The sequence below is a fragment of the Puntigrus tetrazona genome, chromosome 17, assembly GCF_018831695.1.
Source record: "Puntigrus tetrazona isolate hp1 chromosome 17, ASM1883169v1, whole genome shotgun sequence".
NCBI lineage: Eukaryota > Metazoa > Chordata > Actinopteri > Cypriniformes > Cyprinidae > Puntigrus > Puntigrus tetrazona.
This window is the reverse complement of record NC_056715.1, coordinates 12,707,987-12,725,583: the sequence shown is the minus strand read 5'-3', so window position 1 is coordinate 12,725,583 and position 17,597 is coordinate 12,707,987. Positions and strand designations below refer to the sequence as shown.

The window sequence follows — 17,597 nt, the reverse complement described above, 5'->3', positions numbered from 1 at the left end:
TTACAGACCAGTGCTCTCCACCAAGCAGGAACTCGGCGGAAATGATGCGTGTCACTGAGCTCAGATCAATAATCGATAGACTTACGGAGCTGCCGCTGCGCTCTCTGTGCTGGCACGGTTCAGCGGCTCCCGGGGAGGCCCGGCCTGCTCACAAACACAGGAAACAGATAGGCGTTCCTTACTTAATGGCTTTAATCGCTTCTATTAATAATTTATCGTTGATTCTGGTCGCCATTGACCGAATGGAAAAAAAAGAAGCCGTAGCATTTTAATGTGAAAACTAAAAAAAAAAAAAAAAAAAAGACCTGAATGGAAGTTGGCGCGTTAATTCCGTTTTTGTCACGTGCGCTGCCACCGTAAACGTCTCGGTAGTGAAGCGCAAACATTGGCATCTTATAAGAAGTCCTGTTCAGTGATATATCAGGGTTGTCACAGTCAGCCAGGATTCTGTCCACTTCCTCGGCGAGGTCGACGGCTGAAAACTCAGAGGTACAGTCTGCCCGGGCTCTCCTCCCGACGGACACGCGCGGATCCGAGCGACCAAACCAACGACTTTCATCCCGGCGAACGTCGCCGCTGGAGACGGCTTCCTCCGTTACCGACACAGGTGCGACTTTTTTCATTCTGCTTTTTGACGCGCCCATCTTTCAGAAAACGCATCTCCGCGCCATCGTTGTGAAATACGCCAATTTCTACGTCTATTCTAGAGACTATTTGAGCAGCGGATGATATCAAGTAACAAGACAAATTGGCATTTTGAAAAAACAAACAACAACAACACGCACAGTTATGTTACATCTGTAAAGTCTTCTTTTTTATTGTTAGAGTTGATACATTTGTTGCGAACAGCGACAAAACTGAAAACTACAGCTAAGCTCTCAAAAGCAGCGAAAAGTACGCGCTCGCGCTGCAAGCACGCGACGCGCGCGGGAGCGCTGTGGATGACGTTCTGCGTTCAGAGGACCAATCAAAAACTTTGTTTACTGACCGCAAGCGTCGCGTCCACCTCCGCCATCTGTCATAATAATGTAAGTGATCTGGATCTTTAGTTATAACAGCTGCTTGGCGAAACCTTGCAAGAACTGCTGTTTCTCACACTGAAACAATAAAAAAACCACATTAAAACACCGATACAAGCATGTGGCTTTTATTAAATCAAACGTAAATCCATACAATGCATCGATTTTCAACATCATCATACATTTTTTTAACGTGACTAAAGCGTTCACCAGAGGAAGCATCTAAATAAAAACATAAAAACATTTTTTTCTAACTTTTTTTAAATGATTTGCGTCTTTAATATAAAAGGTGACGTGAAACTTGAATTAAATATTATCAGAATTTAAAGTTGCACTGATATTTGGCAAGTGTACACTACGTGACAACACATAACAGATACGATGAATTAAGTTCTAGATTATTTCACAAAATTTTTGTACTTTATTCAGTATGAGAAGTTTAGAAAAAAAATTACCGCTTCCAAAAAAAAAGGTCAAATACACTTAAACATTTTGTTTCATTTAACATATCACTGTGAATTTGAGATTAATAATAATAATAATAAATTATATTAGCTGAACAATTACCTTGCAAATAAATACATATATAATGATAATAAAAAAAACACTAATCACTAGCCAATGATAAGCACAATCAATGCAAAGGAAATTAATGTACAGTGAAACTATGATGCACATGGCTAAATTACATTCTACTTTTAATATATTATTTAAAATGCTATCTAGTAGCTACAGTTTACAGCACATTTTAGACACCATAAAGTCAAGGACAGTTTATTCATTAACTACTGCACGGCAGTAGGTTATTTAAATCGCTATTAACTCAGCGGCACTTTCAGCCAAACCGCACAAGCTGCTATTACTTAGGGGCACTGAGAAAAAGGGGGCAAGCTAAATGTTTTTTTCCCTGCCCTTTGAATTTAAGCAACAGACCACATCTTTTCTTTTCATCAATGTTGATCAATCAGTCAACCTCATTTGGATTCCTGGCTGTGCTTCAGAAAGTCCGTGGTTACTGTGCGGCAGGCCAGCAGTGTCAGCTGTTGTCATGGTAACTCTGTTTCCTCCGTCACTGTATGGTACAGCGCTCATGGCTCTGCTCTTCACTGGCGGGGCTGCTGGGCTTCTGGCCTTTTCTTTTGCCTTTAGATGGAGCAGCTGAACCGTGATCGATAACGTGCTGCAGCAGGTCTTTGCTCTCGCTAGGTGGCAGGTTGTAGAAGAAATACTGCGGCGCCATCTGAACGAACCTGTCGCACGTAAACGGCAAAAGAACCGGGTGATTAGAGAGCATGGGAGCGCGAATTGTTTAAATGGTTGAAATGAAAAGAGGAAATGGCTTGCTAGCCTCATATGAAAAGGAGGGTTAAAGATTCAGTTATTGTTTTTTTAAGTGAAACAAAATAATTCATTTAACTATTAAAAAAAAGACAGTGAGCTAAACTTAATTATTGCTGAGAAGGAAGATATAAAACAATTATATTTGTAGAAATAAATAATATTTCATTTAAACAAAGCATAACAATAAATGCATTTTTACTGATTATATTAATGATTTTAAAAATATTTTCTTTCCAATATATATATATATATATATATATATATATATATATATATATATATATATATATATATATATATATATATTATTTTTTTTTTTTTTTTTTTGGGGTATTTCTAAACAATGCATGTAAAACCTCTAGCACTGTGACATGATTCTTAAAGGAGACACTTCTAAAGTTCTCTTGTCTCTCTTAGAAAATTTGTAACTGTTATACATTATTCTTATGACTTCATACGATCTCACTAGTACATGACTGATCAATCTGCTTACTCCCCACTGATGGCTAGGATTAGTAGTGGACCATCTTACTTTTTTTATAAAAATAATCAAAAAATTATTTTATACAAATCAAATAGTACAGATTCATATGAAATCAGCACCTCATTAAACAGTTGTTTGATTACAAGATGCATCTGCAGATAAACTACTCCTAAGTACTGTATCCGTTCAGTCAGTATGGAGCTTTGGGAAGTATTAAAGCGGAATGAACAGAACAGAATAATGAAGTCACTTTCTGAAACCAATACAGCTGGACATTGTTTTCACTGCAAGTGTTAATTCTGCGGTTTAAGTCTGGAGTACACTATTTGCCCTGATTTTACAGTCTGAACAAGCTGACGCTAGTTGAGGAAAGTCAGAGCCAGTCTGCAGATTAAAGCTGACAGATTCCACAGAAAATCTGGTAGTGTACCATGTTTACAGATTTTAGCTTCAGACTTTGATTCTATCCAGTCGGAGGATATCAAAAATGTTTGATATTTTCAGCTGATTTTAGAACACATTTGTTTTCAGTTGTCATGCGTCTCCTAGCAACAAGGCGTGAGTTTTTGCGTGAGCTTGCTGTGATCGAACAACTTGGTACACTACCAAATTTAAAAGTTGTTGCTCGGTCATGTTGTGTATGATTCCTAGTGTTTTTAAAATCTGTTCAGATTTTTAAAAGTTGTGTATTCTAGCCTTTAGTTTTCTAGACAAAGCGGATGATCCAATACGTACTCATGCGCTGAGATCTGAGAGACGGTTCTGACACAGTTGTTCTCTGAGAGCGTGTGCTCATGGTACAGAACCCATTCCGGTAGGTTCTTCTTGTGCATCTCGGTTCCGTAGCCAGACAGGGGGTGGATCTGAGCCACGTGTTTATGGGTCAGCATGAAGTAATTCCCTGACCCGTCAATGTCCCTCGCCACCTGGAAAACCCCAAAGAGATTAAACAATGCAAAATGCATTAGAACAGCACACAATCAGGGTTTCAGACGCACTAAACACACTAAATTTGTAAACCACTGTGCCGTTTGCTAATCTGCCTTCACCACAGACGTTACTGCGCCAGTGCAATGATTTGATAGAGAATTAGTGCACCCATTTCCACTGTTGTGCATTAACACAGTGCACTTTGGAAAGAGATTAATCCTCTTTCTAGTTCAGAAACATTAGGGAGTCGCCTGAGTACAAAGCACAACAATATGTTAAAGTTTTAAAGGGTACATGATATATCCATACCTGCATGAAGAAGCCAGCTAGTAGGGCACGTTTGATGTTCAAGCTGTTGCTTTTAGAGCCAAAGGCAGGTAAAGACACTGGCAGCTCTAGCCGTTTCAGGATTTCTGTTAGCTCAGAGCGCATCGCATCGGCCGTCTGAAGCGCAGACAGACTGAGGAAATGGTCTTCACACCACCGTTCCACATTAGAGTCTGAAAAACGCATGCGAATGTGAATTCAACACTTTTTTAGATTTTGTTAGTCAGCTACTGTCTCGTTTAATTCAGAATAATGGCTGTTAATAGACATGCATGGGGATTATAGTCTTACGTGGCTTCAGTTAATTGCTTTAAAGCACAAAAATCACTCACATGGCCCTTCCTTAGCATATTTGTAAGCGTTAAAGATGTTGATAAGAGTGAAGTGGTCTCCATCTGTATGCTGGAACCTCTGATGACACAGTAAGGCCTTCTGTCTCAGTTCCACTGGGGGTGTAAGGAAACAGCTCGGAGCTACATAAAGAAAGAGAAAAAGCTTTGTAATCGATCATAACATATATATTTTAATAACGATGATAATTTGGTATTTGATATTTAAATTGAAGGTACAGCAACTGTGAGCTGACATGCGTTGGAGCACAGACATAATGGAAACGCAGACACATGGTGGTACAGCTGTTGAGTGGATTGTACTGAGACAGGATTACCTGTTAACATTGCAGCTACGGTCAGCACTTCGCTCACACAGTCAAATTCGCAAGACGCAAGCAAAGTCTTAGCCATCTGTGGCTCCAGAGGAAACTCTGACATGATAATTCCAATCTCGGACAGATTTCCGTCGTCATCCAAAGCAGCAAGATAATCAAGTTCTTCTAAAGCTTGCATCAGGCCTTCTGGATCTATCATAAAAGTGGAAAAATATTAAATATGTTTGAAAATGTGAATAACATTCAAAATACTTTGTTTTTCCAAGTATGCTACTAATATATTCTAGGAAAAAAACATAATTTAAAAAGAACAATAATAACAAATATTATTTATTTATACATATATTATGTAAATAAAAAAATAAAAAAATTTGTATACCTAATGTGTACCATACATGTTTATTATTTATATATAAATACATACATGCATGTATATATTTCAGAAAAATATGTTGTTCATATATTAACTTTATTTATAATGTAAATAAATGCAAACATTTTCAAAATATATACTGTATGTGTGTGTATTTATATATACATAATAAATATACAGAACACACACACATATTATGCAAACAAAACCTCTATCTATCCATAAATCTATCTATTTGGCCAATTAAAAAAACTGACCTGATAATTAAAACTAAAACCTACTGTATTGAAATGAATGTCAACAGCCTTCACAATTAACTGTAAAAAAATGTTTTGAGTTGAAAAACTGGAATAAATATAAAAAGCTAACAAAGTTATAAAAGCAATAAAACAAAAATCTAAATGAAAATTCTTCAAAATGCAAAAAAAAAAGTTTATTTAAAGTTTTTTGAATAAATGCTATAAAAATATATAAACAATACTAAAACCATACTCAACTAACCCAAATAAAAGGAGTTAATTAACATCTTTAAGAACAGCTGTCTAGAACATTTCGATAAAATAAGAACAAAACATTATTATGAGTTGTTAAAGCTGTAGGTGACTGTAAAAAACTCCAGCTAGTATTATTATCATTGGTTCACCCGTGAACTGTAATGCATTTGTCCTATTGAAATGCCTGTTGGTCTGACATTTCAGACAGTAAACAAACAACAAACTCTCACTAATCTGCAGCACAACAAAAGCGCCTCACATATTTGCATCATGAGATAAACAAGTTCATCTAGTTCATCCCACCGTGTTGTTCTCAGAGAAAAGCTGTTGCCGCAGCTCCACTAATGATGCTGCTCATCTGACTGGTGTGTTTTATGGAAGCAGGTTATCTTTGGAACAATGAACCCAGTCAGAGCGCTGTCGGCTCAGCTAACACACGGCTCACCACCTCTTAATACCAGCAGCGAGCAGGACAGGCCCATCTGCACCCTTACTGTGAGCCAAGAGAACCTGGCTGATCCCAGCTTTGCTTGGCTATTGTAAACGGCGGATAGCGAACGACTTGTTTGTGTTTAGACGGACTGCTCGGATTCGTGTGAGAGATCCTATGAATGATTTCATGTGATTACCTCCAATATGTGAACGCGTATACAGACGTTTGCTGTTCAGAATCAGTGGCGCAAAAAATCACCTAAATATACAGAGACTTATATATATATATATCTTAATATATCTAGAGACTTACTTTATAAGGATCCTTTTGATTTGGAAGTAACCACATAGCAACTGTGTATGCGCCTTAATAATATAGGGCTGTGTTTTCAGAGATTTGACTGAAAGTTCGATAGATTTGATCAATCGTGTAAGAACTGCAGCTCACCTGGTCTGTCAATGAAGTCGCAGTGGCTCAGGCCGGCAATTTCCATGCGCTTCAGGAAGAGCACAGTGGAAGTGATGTCAGACTCAAGAATATGAGGGACACTCTCAGCAGGAAGTGATGTGTCCTCTTGATACAAACAGAAACACTTGCCTGCAGAAATAAAACATTTCGGGCACATTCAGATTCAGTGCAAGGCGACAACTTTTATATTTGTTTATGTTCAGCCATACTGCATTTATTTGGTCAAACATTCAGTAAAATAAGTAATATTGTGAAATAGTATCACAGTTTCTAAGATTAGTTTGCTATTTTAATATAAATGTTATGTGATGAAAAATCTGAATTTTCAGCAATGTTTCTCTATTCTTCTGTGTCAGGCGATCATTCAGAAATAATTTTATACATATGCTGATTTTAAATTATTAGCAATGTTGAAAACTGTTGTGTTGCTTAATATTGTTTTGTGGAAAAAGCATGATAATATTTTCTTTGAAAGTTCCAGAAAATAGATTTTTTTTTTTTTTTATTAAATCATTTAATTGATCTTCTGTTAATATTATAAATGTCTTTGCTGTCACCTTAGATCAATTTAATGCGTCTTTGCTGAATAAAATACTTTCTTTAAAAAAAAATAAAAAAACTCAAACCTTTGAATGTTAGTGTGTGTAGAATTTCCAACACCAAGCAGAAAGTGCTCACCTGTTGGGCCTGCAAGTTGTTTGCGGCTCTCCGCTTGGCTCTTGCTGATTGGTCGAATAACAATAGAATTGGCTCTGATTCTAGGATTGTACACCTGTCACAATAAAACATCAAAGTTTCACATCCACAAATCATAATGTATACAGTATATAACTCGCAGATGACGATGAGGACTAGTATCTATAAAGTTCAAAATAAAAACAAAATCACTACATACATATCTTTTTTGCACTCCAGCATCAATCACAAAGCGAATGCTGTGAACGGCCCAGAACAAATCTTCACTGGGGCTGCAGGTGAGGAAGACTCTCCTACTCTTGCTCTCTTCAGAGAGCATTGAGGGACTGTCTCCTTGCTCAGGGCACAGAGACACCGGCACCAGCTCGCCATGAGACAGAGCAAGATTGGCACCCTCTCTCCGCAAAATGGCATGGGCGCATTCAATCTCCTTGAAAAAAGAAGGGAAAGTGAAGTTTCTATTACCACGGAAATGGGACTATCTTCTGTTCTATGCAAGATGCCCCGAAGGAAGGCAGGTTGGCATTTATGTGACATAAAACTAAGGATCCGTTAAAATAATGATCTGCCTATGTACTAGGCTTACTGAGGTTGAGATGAAAAAAACAAAACAAAACAACATAACATTTTAGTTAAGACTTGAAAACTACAACTTAAAGTATATATATATATATATATATATATATATATATATATATATATATATATGATATATATATATGATATATATATATATATATATATATATATATATATATATATATATATATATATATATATATATATATATATATATGATGTATTAATAAATTAACATCAAAATTTACTTTAGAAATAAAAACTGTATTATATTACATTATATTTTACATTTAAGAGAATGTACTCTTATGTACATTAACTCTTTTTGTATGTAATAATACATCATTCTGTTCTTCCTTTTAATAAAAAAAACCTTTTTTTCATTAATACAATCATTTGTAAATAATTTTTTTTTGAAAAATTCTAAAAAAAAATCAACAATTACAAAAGTTTAGAACTAGTTCGCCTCTTACTTGCTCAGTTGCCAGAAATGTCACAATGTCTCCATGCTTTTGATTCTGATGTATCTCCAGAGCCAGTCTAAGAGCCGAGCAGAGGTAGTCCTTCACACCTCCTCTCCCACTACCGTACACCACCTGGCACGGCTGCGGCGCATCCAGCCGGATCTGAGGGACGCTCCCGTAGTGGCGCAGCAGTTTCTCAGCAGAGCGAGGGGCGGTGAGGATGACCAGCCTGAGCTCTGGCCGCGTGAGGAGCACGTCCTTGAGCAGCCCGAGGAGCAGGTCTGTGCTGACGGTGCGTTCCTGGGCCTGATCAATGACCACCACCCCGCACTGCTCCAAGAGGGGGTCCGACATCATTTCCCGGAGCAGCACGTCGTCTGTGCAGTATCTGCAAAGCAACAGATGTCACGGCAGGCCTGATGCGAACGAAAATAGCGAGCTAGGCGAAGACGAGCAGACGTGATTGGATGATAATTTACTCAGTGTTTTCCTTAAGGTCAGTGGTTTCGTTAAGTCAGACCCTCTCAGCTGTTCTCAGCACTGTTCTGGCTCTTTTGTTCGCCAGGCTGACTTATGGCTGCTCTGAAAGCTCTGATGAAGCATATGGGCAGTACGGAAACACGGCAGCTGCCTCGGAGACCCCCAGACCGAACCCCCTCAGCCTTTTGTTAGCTTTTGCATTGTTTAGATGGACAGGCGCCTCTGAAAAGGAGATGCGCGTGTGGGGGTAATGAAAGGGGGAGGTGAGGATTGCAGAAATGACTGGGAAAAAAAAAAATCATATACGCACCTCAGGACGGTGTCGTGGGAGCAGCAGGTCTGAAGCGGGATGCTGTATCCAACCTCATTGCCGATGTTGACATCCATCTCATCGGCCACACGGAGGGCCAGCTCCACCGTGCTCTGTTGATGGATCTGAGTGCACACTACCATGCCGTTCTGGTACTGCGCGGACAGGCAAAACTCTGCACACCACTGAGGGATCTAAACCAAGATTAACACAGAATTGTAACACATGCTGTAAGGCTATTCGGAAACAAAACACCCACGAATAAGATAATAAACAACGAATGAACTACGAATAGGTTGCATTTGCCCTACATGTGTGATCTTTTGCGTAAAAGATTGAGATTAATAATAAAAGATGCTATGCATCCCTCCAAAAAATAAACTTAAGTTCAAAATCCATCTTGAACTTGGAATGAAGTTTCAAATACCATGTTTAAAATACCATAAACACCAAATAAAATATTAATACTTATACAAACCGCTATAAAAATGAACATCCTAATATTATGATGAACGCACTAGGCTGTAACGTATAAACCGACCTGAGTGCTTTGTCCTGTTTTAGCTGTGCCAGTAACTATCACGATCTGGCTGCTCATCAAACTGTCCATGAACTCGCATTTCGCTCCCCACACCGGCAGACCTTTTCTTTCTCTCAACAGCTTGTAATATCTTGAAGAAAAAGGGAGCCCGTCGAACTGGTTTAGCTCCAGCACATCATCCGTGTCGATATCCTGAGTTTCGCTGGTTTCGGATAGTTTCTCCACATCTGTTGATAGCTCCATCTCCATCGTTGCCCCAACACGCCTCTCTCTCTTTAGTTGCACAAATAAATCAAACTGAACAAGTCGACCGAATCACGCTCTATTAGTAATGTGACATATTTATGGTCTTAAACAGGTTGCCTCCTCCGGATCAGTTTTAGGAACCCGCGCTCAAGACGTGCAGACCCTTTGTGTCATCGGTTGTCCCGCTCAGCGAGCGCACTAATGATGTCCGATTCGTGAATGAATCATTTGATGAATCGGATCTTTTTAATCAACCGAGAACCGGTCGTTCCGAAATTGCACTGAATGGGGTTGGCCTCGTGAGTATTTAGGATTTGGTTAAAAAGTTACTTTAAAAACAGAAATCTTAACAACTAAATTGGCATCACTGAATATTAAAAAACATTAAAACATGCAAATGTTTAACCGTGGAATGTAAAATAAAATGTACACTGAATGTGGACACACACACTAAAATCCATTAATCTATGAAAAATTTAGTAATAAACTACGTTCAAATGTTCTCAACCATAGGATTTCTATAAGTTATTTTAGAGCTTAAAAATATGTAAACTAATGAAGTCTTGAAACGACAACATTGTTTTTCTGGTTATAATTTTTTTTTTATAAATTGAGCAAAACATTTATTTAAAATATTTGAAAGCATTTAACGAGATGTCGCGGACCACGTGATGACGTAAAAGAATCACTAAATCCGGTTCTTTGCTTGATTTGTTCGAAAGAACCGATTCGAACGTCTAGTCATTAGCGCACCGAATCGCCGCTCAGACTAGCGGCGGCAGAGATTTTGAGCGGTCATGTGGTCATTTAATCCCATCACAATAGAGCCCAGGCTGATGAAAGTGACCAAAGAGTAAAACAATGATTCGTTCTCAATAACCATACATCGCTCTCGTGTTAAAACACGACTAATATATATGAATACGTTTTGGAAACTCGTGTTTTGTGTAACCAAAAGAAAAACTAGTGCTGTCACCATGACAACGTTCGCGCGCTCACAGTCATATCTGCGCGAGAGAGAAGTGTGAGGCAAACACGCAGCACACTCCTACAAAGTAACATCCTCTATGAGGGGATTTCTCTACAGTGCACTACAAGGACACTGACTGAGACCGCGATGAACCCAGGTAGACATTTGATTTGTGTTTGGGCCTGTTTGAAACGTTTAAAATTCAGAAAAAAAAACTTTATTCAAATCAACAGTTTTGATAATGCAGTCTTCGTATGCATACCATGGGGATGCTTTATTCTGCGCTTATATTAATGCAGTAATTTATATTTTGGTCACAGTTTGAGGACCAATTCTGACTATTTACGAAAAACTTTTTACCTCAATAAACCTCTAATTTGCTGCATATTAATAGTAAGGAATAATAATTATGACATGGGGTAGAATTAAGGGATTAAAATATTGTCACGCATAATAGGGCATTAATATGTGCTTACTAACAAACAAACGATGTGCTAGTAATGCTAAATATATATATATATATATATATATATATATATATATATATATATATATATATATATATATATATATATATATATATATATTCAAAATGATGTTTCCAGACCTATTTAGGAGAAAAGAAAATAGACTAATGTTCCTAATGTTTTCTCCAGCTATGGTGATTAAAAAGTAATGGGTAATCTTTTAACTGAATCACTAATCCAGGAACAATCTTTTGTGGTTAGTTATTCTTGGGGTATTGTTATGTGATATTCATGACCTTTATTAAGATGAAACCAATAGGCTGCAGTTTACCCATAAAGTCACACCTGAATAATAAGATCATACCGTGGGTGCTGCTGTATCAGATAACTGCATATTAACCATGGATTGGCTTAGGTTTCAACCCTTGTCAAAACACACATACAAAAAGTCATGTGACCGTGTTGGATAGTACTTTAAAGCTTAATCTCACCAACTTTAATATACGTGATATTAAGAATCTGCTCCATTTCTGCAGCAAAATATCCAGAACTTACTCTTGTGATTGGGAACGTAACTCACCATAGTATCGAGCTGATCTGGAAGAACGAAGAGAACAAACCTCAAAATGGCCCTCCTGCATGCCGGACCCGCTTCTCTGTAGAGCAAATGGACCCCAAAACACACATGTACAGCACTGTATACATGTCAGTTTTCTCTGGTTGACAGTGAAGATCATCTCTTTGGTTATTAAAGTCATTACAGTTTTTTAGCAACACACCATGTGATAATATTTTTGTGTTTTATCACAGAGGATACAGCACCCACCATCTTGTAGAGGGCTTGGAATCCAGCACCTCATATAATTTTAGGCTGAGGGCCACCAGAGCCTCAGGGGAGTGCAGCCTCAGCCCCGTGGTCTCTGTCTTCACCACCCGTGAGATATTTACCTCCAGTACTGGCTTCTTTGCCATCACCAAATTGCATTTTAAAATAGAAAATAGTTATTTTAAATTGTGACAATATTTCACAATTTTACAGTTTTTGCTGTAATTAAATTCAACCTCGCTAAGCATAGGCGATTTCTTTCAAAAGCATTTAAAAAACCTGAATAGTAGTGCAACAGTTCATGCTTGGATGGCTTGTCCGCAGGAGAGCCTTTCAGTGGAAAGAACCTCCACCAGGCTGTGAACAGAGAGGATGAGGAGGAGCTGAGCGCAGTTCTGCAGTCAGGGTGAGACCGCACACACACACACACACACACACACACACACATGTTGGTATTTGTGATTTACGGGGACTCTCCGTAGGCGTAAAAGTCTTTATACTGTACAAAGTGTATGTGTTATGGGCTTACACCTGACCCTACGCCTTACAGGAAATTTTGCGCAGTTTTAGATTTTCAAAAAAACACCATTTAGATGCTTTTGAAATACGGACATTGGCAGTGTCGTCATAAAGCAACTTCAAATTGTAACATCTCTCATGTAATTCCTCTCCTAGAATGGTCGACGTGGATGTTTATGACAAAATGGGCTTCACCCCTCTCATGGTGGCAGCACAGAAAGGTTTCACCAAGTAAACATGCTTCCCATCTTATTCATTTCAACACAAAAGTGCACAGAGAGATAAATTCAAAGAAAGCTACTGAATGCCCCATTAGTCTTTGTCATTTATTTATTGATATGTGAAATATAGCCATGTATTTCTAATAATGACCAGCTTTTGTTTGTTTTGTAGTTTAGTGGACATTTTATTAAAGCATGGAGCTGATATTAACAAGAGAGACAGCACTGGAAAAGACAGGTGAGTCTGCATACAGTGCTGTTGGAAGAATTAATATCTTCTAATACATACTTTCATCTATGCATCTGTTGTATTAGTCTAATGCAGGCCTGTTTTGCTGGTCACCTGAACACAGTGAAGTATCTGCGTAACTGCGGCTCCACATGGCAGTCCCGAGACACGGACGGCTGCTCGCCGCTCCACTGGGCTGTGGATGGAGGACACCTGCCTGTCATTACGTATATGATCCAGGATGGAAGTGAGGTCCGATTTTCAGCCGTTTAATGTGTGCAAAAAACAACTTTAAAACAATAGTTCCCATGTGCTGAGTATTTAGGGTTATTGCACACTGAAATACTCGCTATTAAAAAAATAAATACGACCTCGTGTTGTGTCAATCATATCCACACGCCGTCTCTGAAACGTTTTCGGATCCATAACATGCATTTTGATAGGAAAAGATGACGAGTATGGAAAAAAGGGAACATTTCGGACTCAGTGTGCAAGGACCTTAACTCACCCACAGGCCATTCAAGGCGAATTTGTTTCTTCATCGCATTACATCACTTGGATCCTCTGCAGTGAATGAGTGCCATTAGAATGAGAGTTCAAACATCTGTCCCATAATCCACAACTGACCCGCACAACTCCAGTCTATAAATCTCATCTTGTGAAGCAAAAAGCTGCATGTTTGTAAGAAACAAATCTATCAGTAAGGCATTTTAACTTTAAACTGTCACTTGAAACATTTGTAAGTTAAAAGCATCTTAACGATTTATTACAAAGACACATTTAAAGGAATTTTTTTACTTTTTGGTGAACTATTCCTTTAAATGTATTTCATATGATCAGGTATCTGAAGTTACTGAACTTCAGCTACACTATTTCACAGGTTTTATTTTTTTCGATATACCGTTTGCGGCCCATAGCTTTGTCAAATGCCGAGCTTGACCCTGTATTGTCAGTTTAAAGCATGTGTTTTTGTATCCTGACAGGTGGATGTTATGGATAAAGTGTCTCTCTGGACTCCTCTCATGCGTGTGTCAGCCATCAGTGGAAACGCTGCGGTCGCCTCCGTCCTCCTCCAGGCTGGAGCTGATGTAAACGTTCGTGACAAAGCTGGCAAGACACCACTAATGGTATTTATCATCAAAACTGCCACTAAAATTGTCAAAGGCAAGATGGAAGACATCATTGGAGCTTTTGGTTACAATTTTTCAGGTCGCTGTGCTAAATAACCATGTGGAGCTGGTGAAACTTCTGCTTGACAGCGGGGCAGATCACCACATGAAGAACGAGGTAACGGATTAGGATCATTATAATATTCATAATGCATAAATGATTAAACAATACGAGTAGTGCGATAAAACGTTTTGACAAGGGATAACTAATAACGCTCCGCGTAAAATTATATTTACACCCTAATGTAGTATGGAGCAGGTGCAGCGGATATGGCTAAAGCATTTGGGAGACAGGTAACCTGACAAACTATATATGAACAAATTAATATTTTGTAGCTTGGAACAAAAAGGCAATTTCTGTTTCAGAGCATCATAAAGTTGCTGGATAATATAAGCTTGGAAGATCGACTGACATCAGTGAGACAATTCTGTTATGGAGACGAGAAATGATCTTTATCTTAATGCCATATTTTACACATTACAGTAAAGCCTTGAGTTATTAAAAACAGCTTTTATGTTCCTAGTGTAAAATAAAATAAAATCGAATTCACAATAGCAATATCCTCATTTATTGTTCTCGTTCAAGTCCTTACATTATCAGTATCCAGTTAAATTTTTGAAGGCATTCACATTTCCCTTTTAACATCCTAATTCATAGAAATTAAAACGGACGTATAATATAAAATTGTTACACAATGAATTCAACACCCAGTGCAAAAACTGAGCAATCATCTTTGACCACAGATTAAAAAACAAAACAAAAAAGTGAGCATTTAACACGTCCACATGAGTGCATATAAAAAGGTGAAATGTACATACATTGCTGTGAATAGGTAAACAAGAACATAACATAACAGGCTTGGCTTGAAAGAAATACTGTGACGGCTGGGTTTGTTATACACCTAAATCAACAACACTGAAATATTATGTGGAAAAACCGAAGTGTAATTTCCCCCTCAGGGTGAAGTACCAAGCAGAACAACAATCTCATAAGTTTATGAAAAACAGTGAGCCCAGCTGTGAATAAAACGAGCTGTGTTATGGCCAGGAAAGGAACCACTTGTAAAAACGCCATTCCTGTAGTTGTGACGACACACCAGCAGTGATATTTACTACATCCTGTGTACTTTACATCATTCTGATGTTGAAAACTTTTGTGAGAAGGTAATGAAAAATCACTATTTGGCTAAAGAGACTATACTTAAATCGTTCAAAAGTTTGAGGTCGGTAAGATTTTTTTTGTGTAAAAGTCTCTAATAAAGCTGCATTTATTTGATCAAAAATACAGTAAAATATGTTACCATGGAATGTTATTACAATTTAAAATAATGGTCTTCTATTTAAATATTTGGTAAATGTAATGCTGCAATTTCAGCATTAATACTCATTAAGATAGATGGATAGATAGATAGATAGATAGATAGATAGATAGATAGATAGATAGATAGATAGATAGATAGATAGATAGATAGATAGATAAAGGGCTCAAATTGAGTCGCAAATGAAACGATTGTTTACGGACTAAATAACGGCAATTGACCAATCAGAATCTATACTGTAATAAGCAAGTTTTCACACAAAGTGGTTCAACTTTTGGTGTTTTTTTTCTTCTTTTTTTAAAGTTAGGAATCATTTTTCCTTGATTTACAATTTGAAGACTTTTTCCTGACATAATATATTTGTGACTGTGAGGAGGAGAGACTCACTGGATAACAGGACTATTATCCAATGTATTATCAAAAAAAAAAGTATGCTTTTATATTAAATTAGCCACCCTCTCCTCACCTGACCCCACCATTCCCCCTGATTTGTTTTTACAATTCGACCACTGGATAGACAGATAGACAGAGAGATAGATAGATAGACAGATCGATTTTTTTTGTTGAAAAAAGTTCAAAAGAACAGCATTTTCGGGTTTACAAAACTAATAAGTAATAAATATATTTACTGTCACTTTTGATCAGTTTAATGCATCCTTGCTGAATAAAATTCTTAATTTCTCTGAAAGAAAATTTCACTGACCCTAAACTTTTGACTGGTCGTGTAATACTGTCAAAAATAATGCAAGAAACACAGTACAGAAAACTCAACATCTATAACCTCAAGTATTGGAAGATATTTCACAGAACGTGTGTATACAGCACAACAAGGCCATAAAGACACAGACATGACAGCTGCTGGATGCTGATGGCTCAGTGGGAATGCTGATCTGCTATTCCGCGATATTTTAAGGTCTGTGGTGTCACTACATATTTTGTGTTGCCACTGGTATTTCACTGAATGTTTCAGAACATGTTGGAAAAAGGAACATCACGACCTTTCAAGTGTTTGAACTATGAATACTGACTCAATTTATTTATTTTTTTCATTTTCTGTAGATAAAGTTGTCATGCCATTGCTATGTATATCTGCTCTCTAGACGACTCGGCCCTATTGATGTAACTCACTTTTGACCGTTAAAATGTCCAGCACATGTCTCTTTAAGAAGTCCCACAGCTTGAGGTATCATTACAAACAAAGCTGAATGCTTAGGGCTAAAGTTGTAGCAATAGTAATAGCGATTCTTGCTTTGGCAGATACTGTAGCACTGCATTTGCTCAAGCACGTGTGATTTTAAGGTACTGTAGTTCACAAAAAGCTGGGTTTGTCAGGTCTCAAAGATGACTGAACAATAACGTCTTGCATCACTTCCTCTTTCATTCGTCATCATGCCTCATTCAAGTAATCGTTAAGGTTTTTTTTTGCACTTAGTGGCACTGATTCCAACGCTCTGTGTTTAGTCATTCAAATTTAACTGTAGCTCAATGTAGCTTGTACTCCAGTATCCCAGACATGCCGCGTCATTTCAAAGCAGGTCTTTTTGAACTTCACAACACCGAAGTCTTACCATAAGGTAAATAAAAAATAATAAAGGAAAACATGATTGGTCGGCATATGTTCAATCAGCATTTTTTCAACATGTCAAAACAAACATAAAATTGTAACGCAGTAAAAAAAAACGTGTCGCACGTAGCACAGCACATCGTTTCCTCCTCACAATAAATATACATCTTAAATAGTTCTGCAGTACCTGAGCGAGGACAAACTAACACCTTTTCTGAGGAGGCGCAGCACCAAGGTGTCCGGACAGCCCTCTTCTCTGTGAGACCCTCCATGGAGTTTCTGCAGGGGTGGTCACTTGGTCCAACAGAGTTTTTATAGTGCAAACAAGTGTGTTCAGATGCTGGTGAAATTCACCCAGTGCTGTGGTGTCCGTATGTCAGTGATCGTAAAAGGGCTGTGGTAATCTGGGAAGAGGTCTACAATGTATCCACAAAAAGCAGTTAGTTTTCATCCGTACAGAT

General features: G+C 37.9%; 2 protein-coding genes and 1 pseudogene across 3 annotated transcripts; 1 reads left to right on the top strand and 2 right to left on the bottom strand.

Annotated features, from left to right (window-relative positions):
* Nucleotides 1-777: 777 nt before the first annotated feature.
* On the top strand, nucleotides 778-14,808 carry LOC122361973 (fibronectin type 3 and ankyrin repeat domains protein 1-like). Of its 2 annotated transcripts, none has more exons than XM_043263212.1 (11): nucleotides 778-1,028; nucleotides 11,826-11,994; nucleotides 12,100-12,224; nucleotides 12,440-12,521; nucleotides 12,791-12,865; nucleotides 13,028-13,093; nucleotides 13,171-13,336; nucleotides 14,068-14,211; nucleotides 14,294-14,371; nucleotides 14,503-14,547; nucleotides 14,620-14,808. In XM_043263212.1, the coding sequence occupies exons 2-11, from the start codon at nucleotides 11,957-11,959 to the stop codon at nucleotides 14,701-14,703; spliced, it is 903 nt and encodes a 300-aa protein (XP_043119147.1). In that variant the 5' UTR covers nucleotides 778-1,028; nucleotides 11,826-11,956; the 3' UTR covers nucleotides 14,704-14,808. The 2 variants fall into 2 exon arrangements, with proteins under 2 accessions (XP_043119147.1, XP_043119146.1); XM_043263211.1 differs by lacking the exon at nucleotides 778-1,028 and adding an exon at nucleotides 10,796-10,979.
* Nucleotides 1,156-10,717, bottom strand: LOC122361971 (putative pre-mRNA-splicing factor ATP-dependent RNA helicase DHX32). Its single transcript, XM_043263208.1, has 11 exons — nucleotides 9,607-10,717; nucleotides 9,066-9,259; nucleotides 8,285-8,663; nucleotides 7,432-7,662; nucleotides 7,215-7,308; nucleotides 6,516-6,665; nucleotides 4,769-4,960; nucleotides 4,434-4,574; nucleotides 4,084-4,274; nucleotides 3,580-3,770; nucleotides 1,156-2,269 (listed from the first exon to the last, which is right to left on the bottom strand). Exons 1-11 carry the CDS (start codon nucleotides 9,853-9,855, stop codon nucleotides 2,089-2,091), a joined length of 2,193 nt encoding a protein of 730 aa, XP_043119143.1. The 5' UTR covers nucleotides 9,856-10,717; the 3' UTR covers nucleotides 1,156-2,088.
* LOC122361995 overlaps nucleotides 14,800-17,597 on the bottom strand; it is a 37,776-nt pseudogene continuing 34,978 nt past the window's right edge.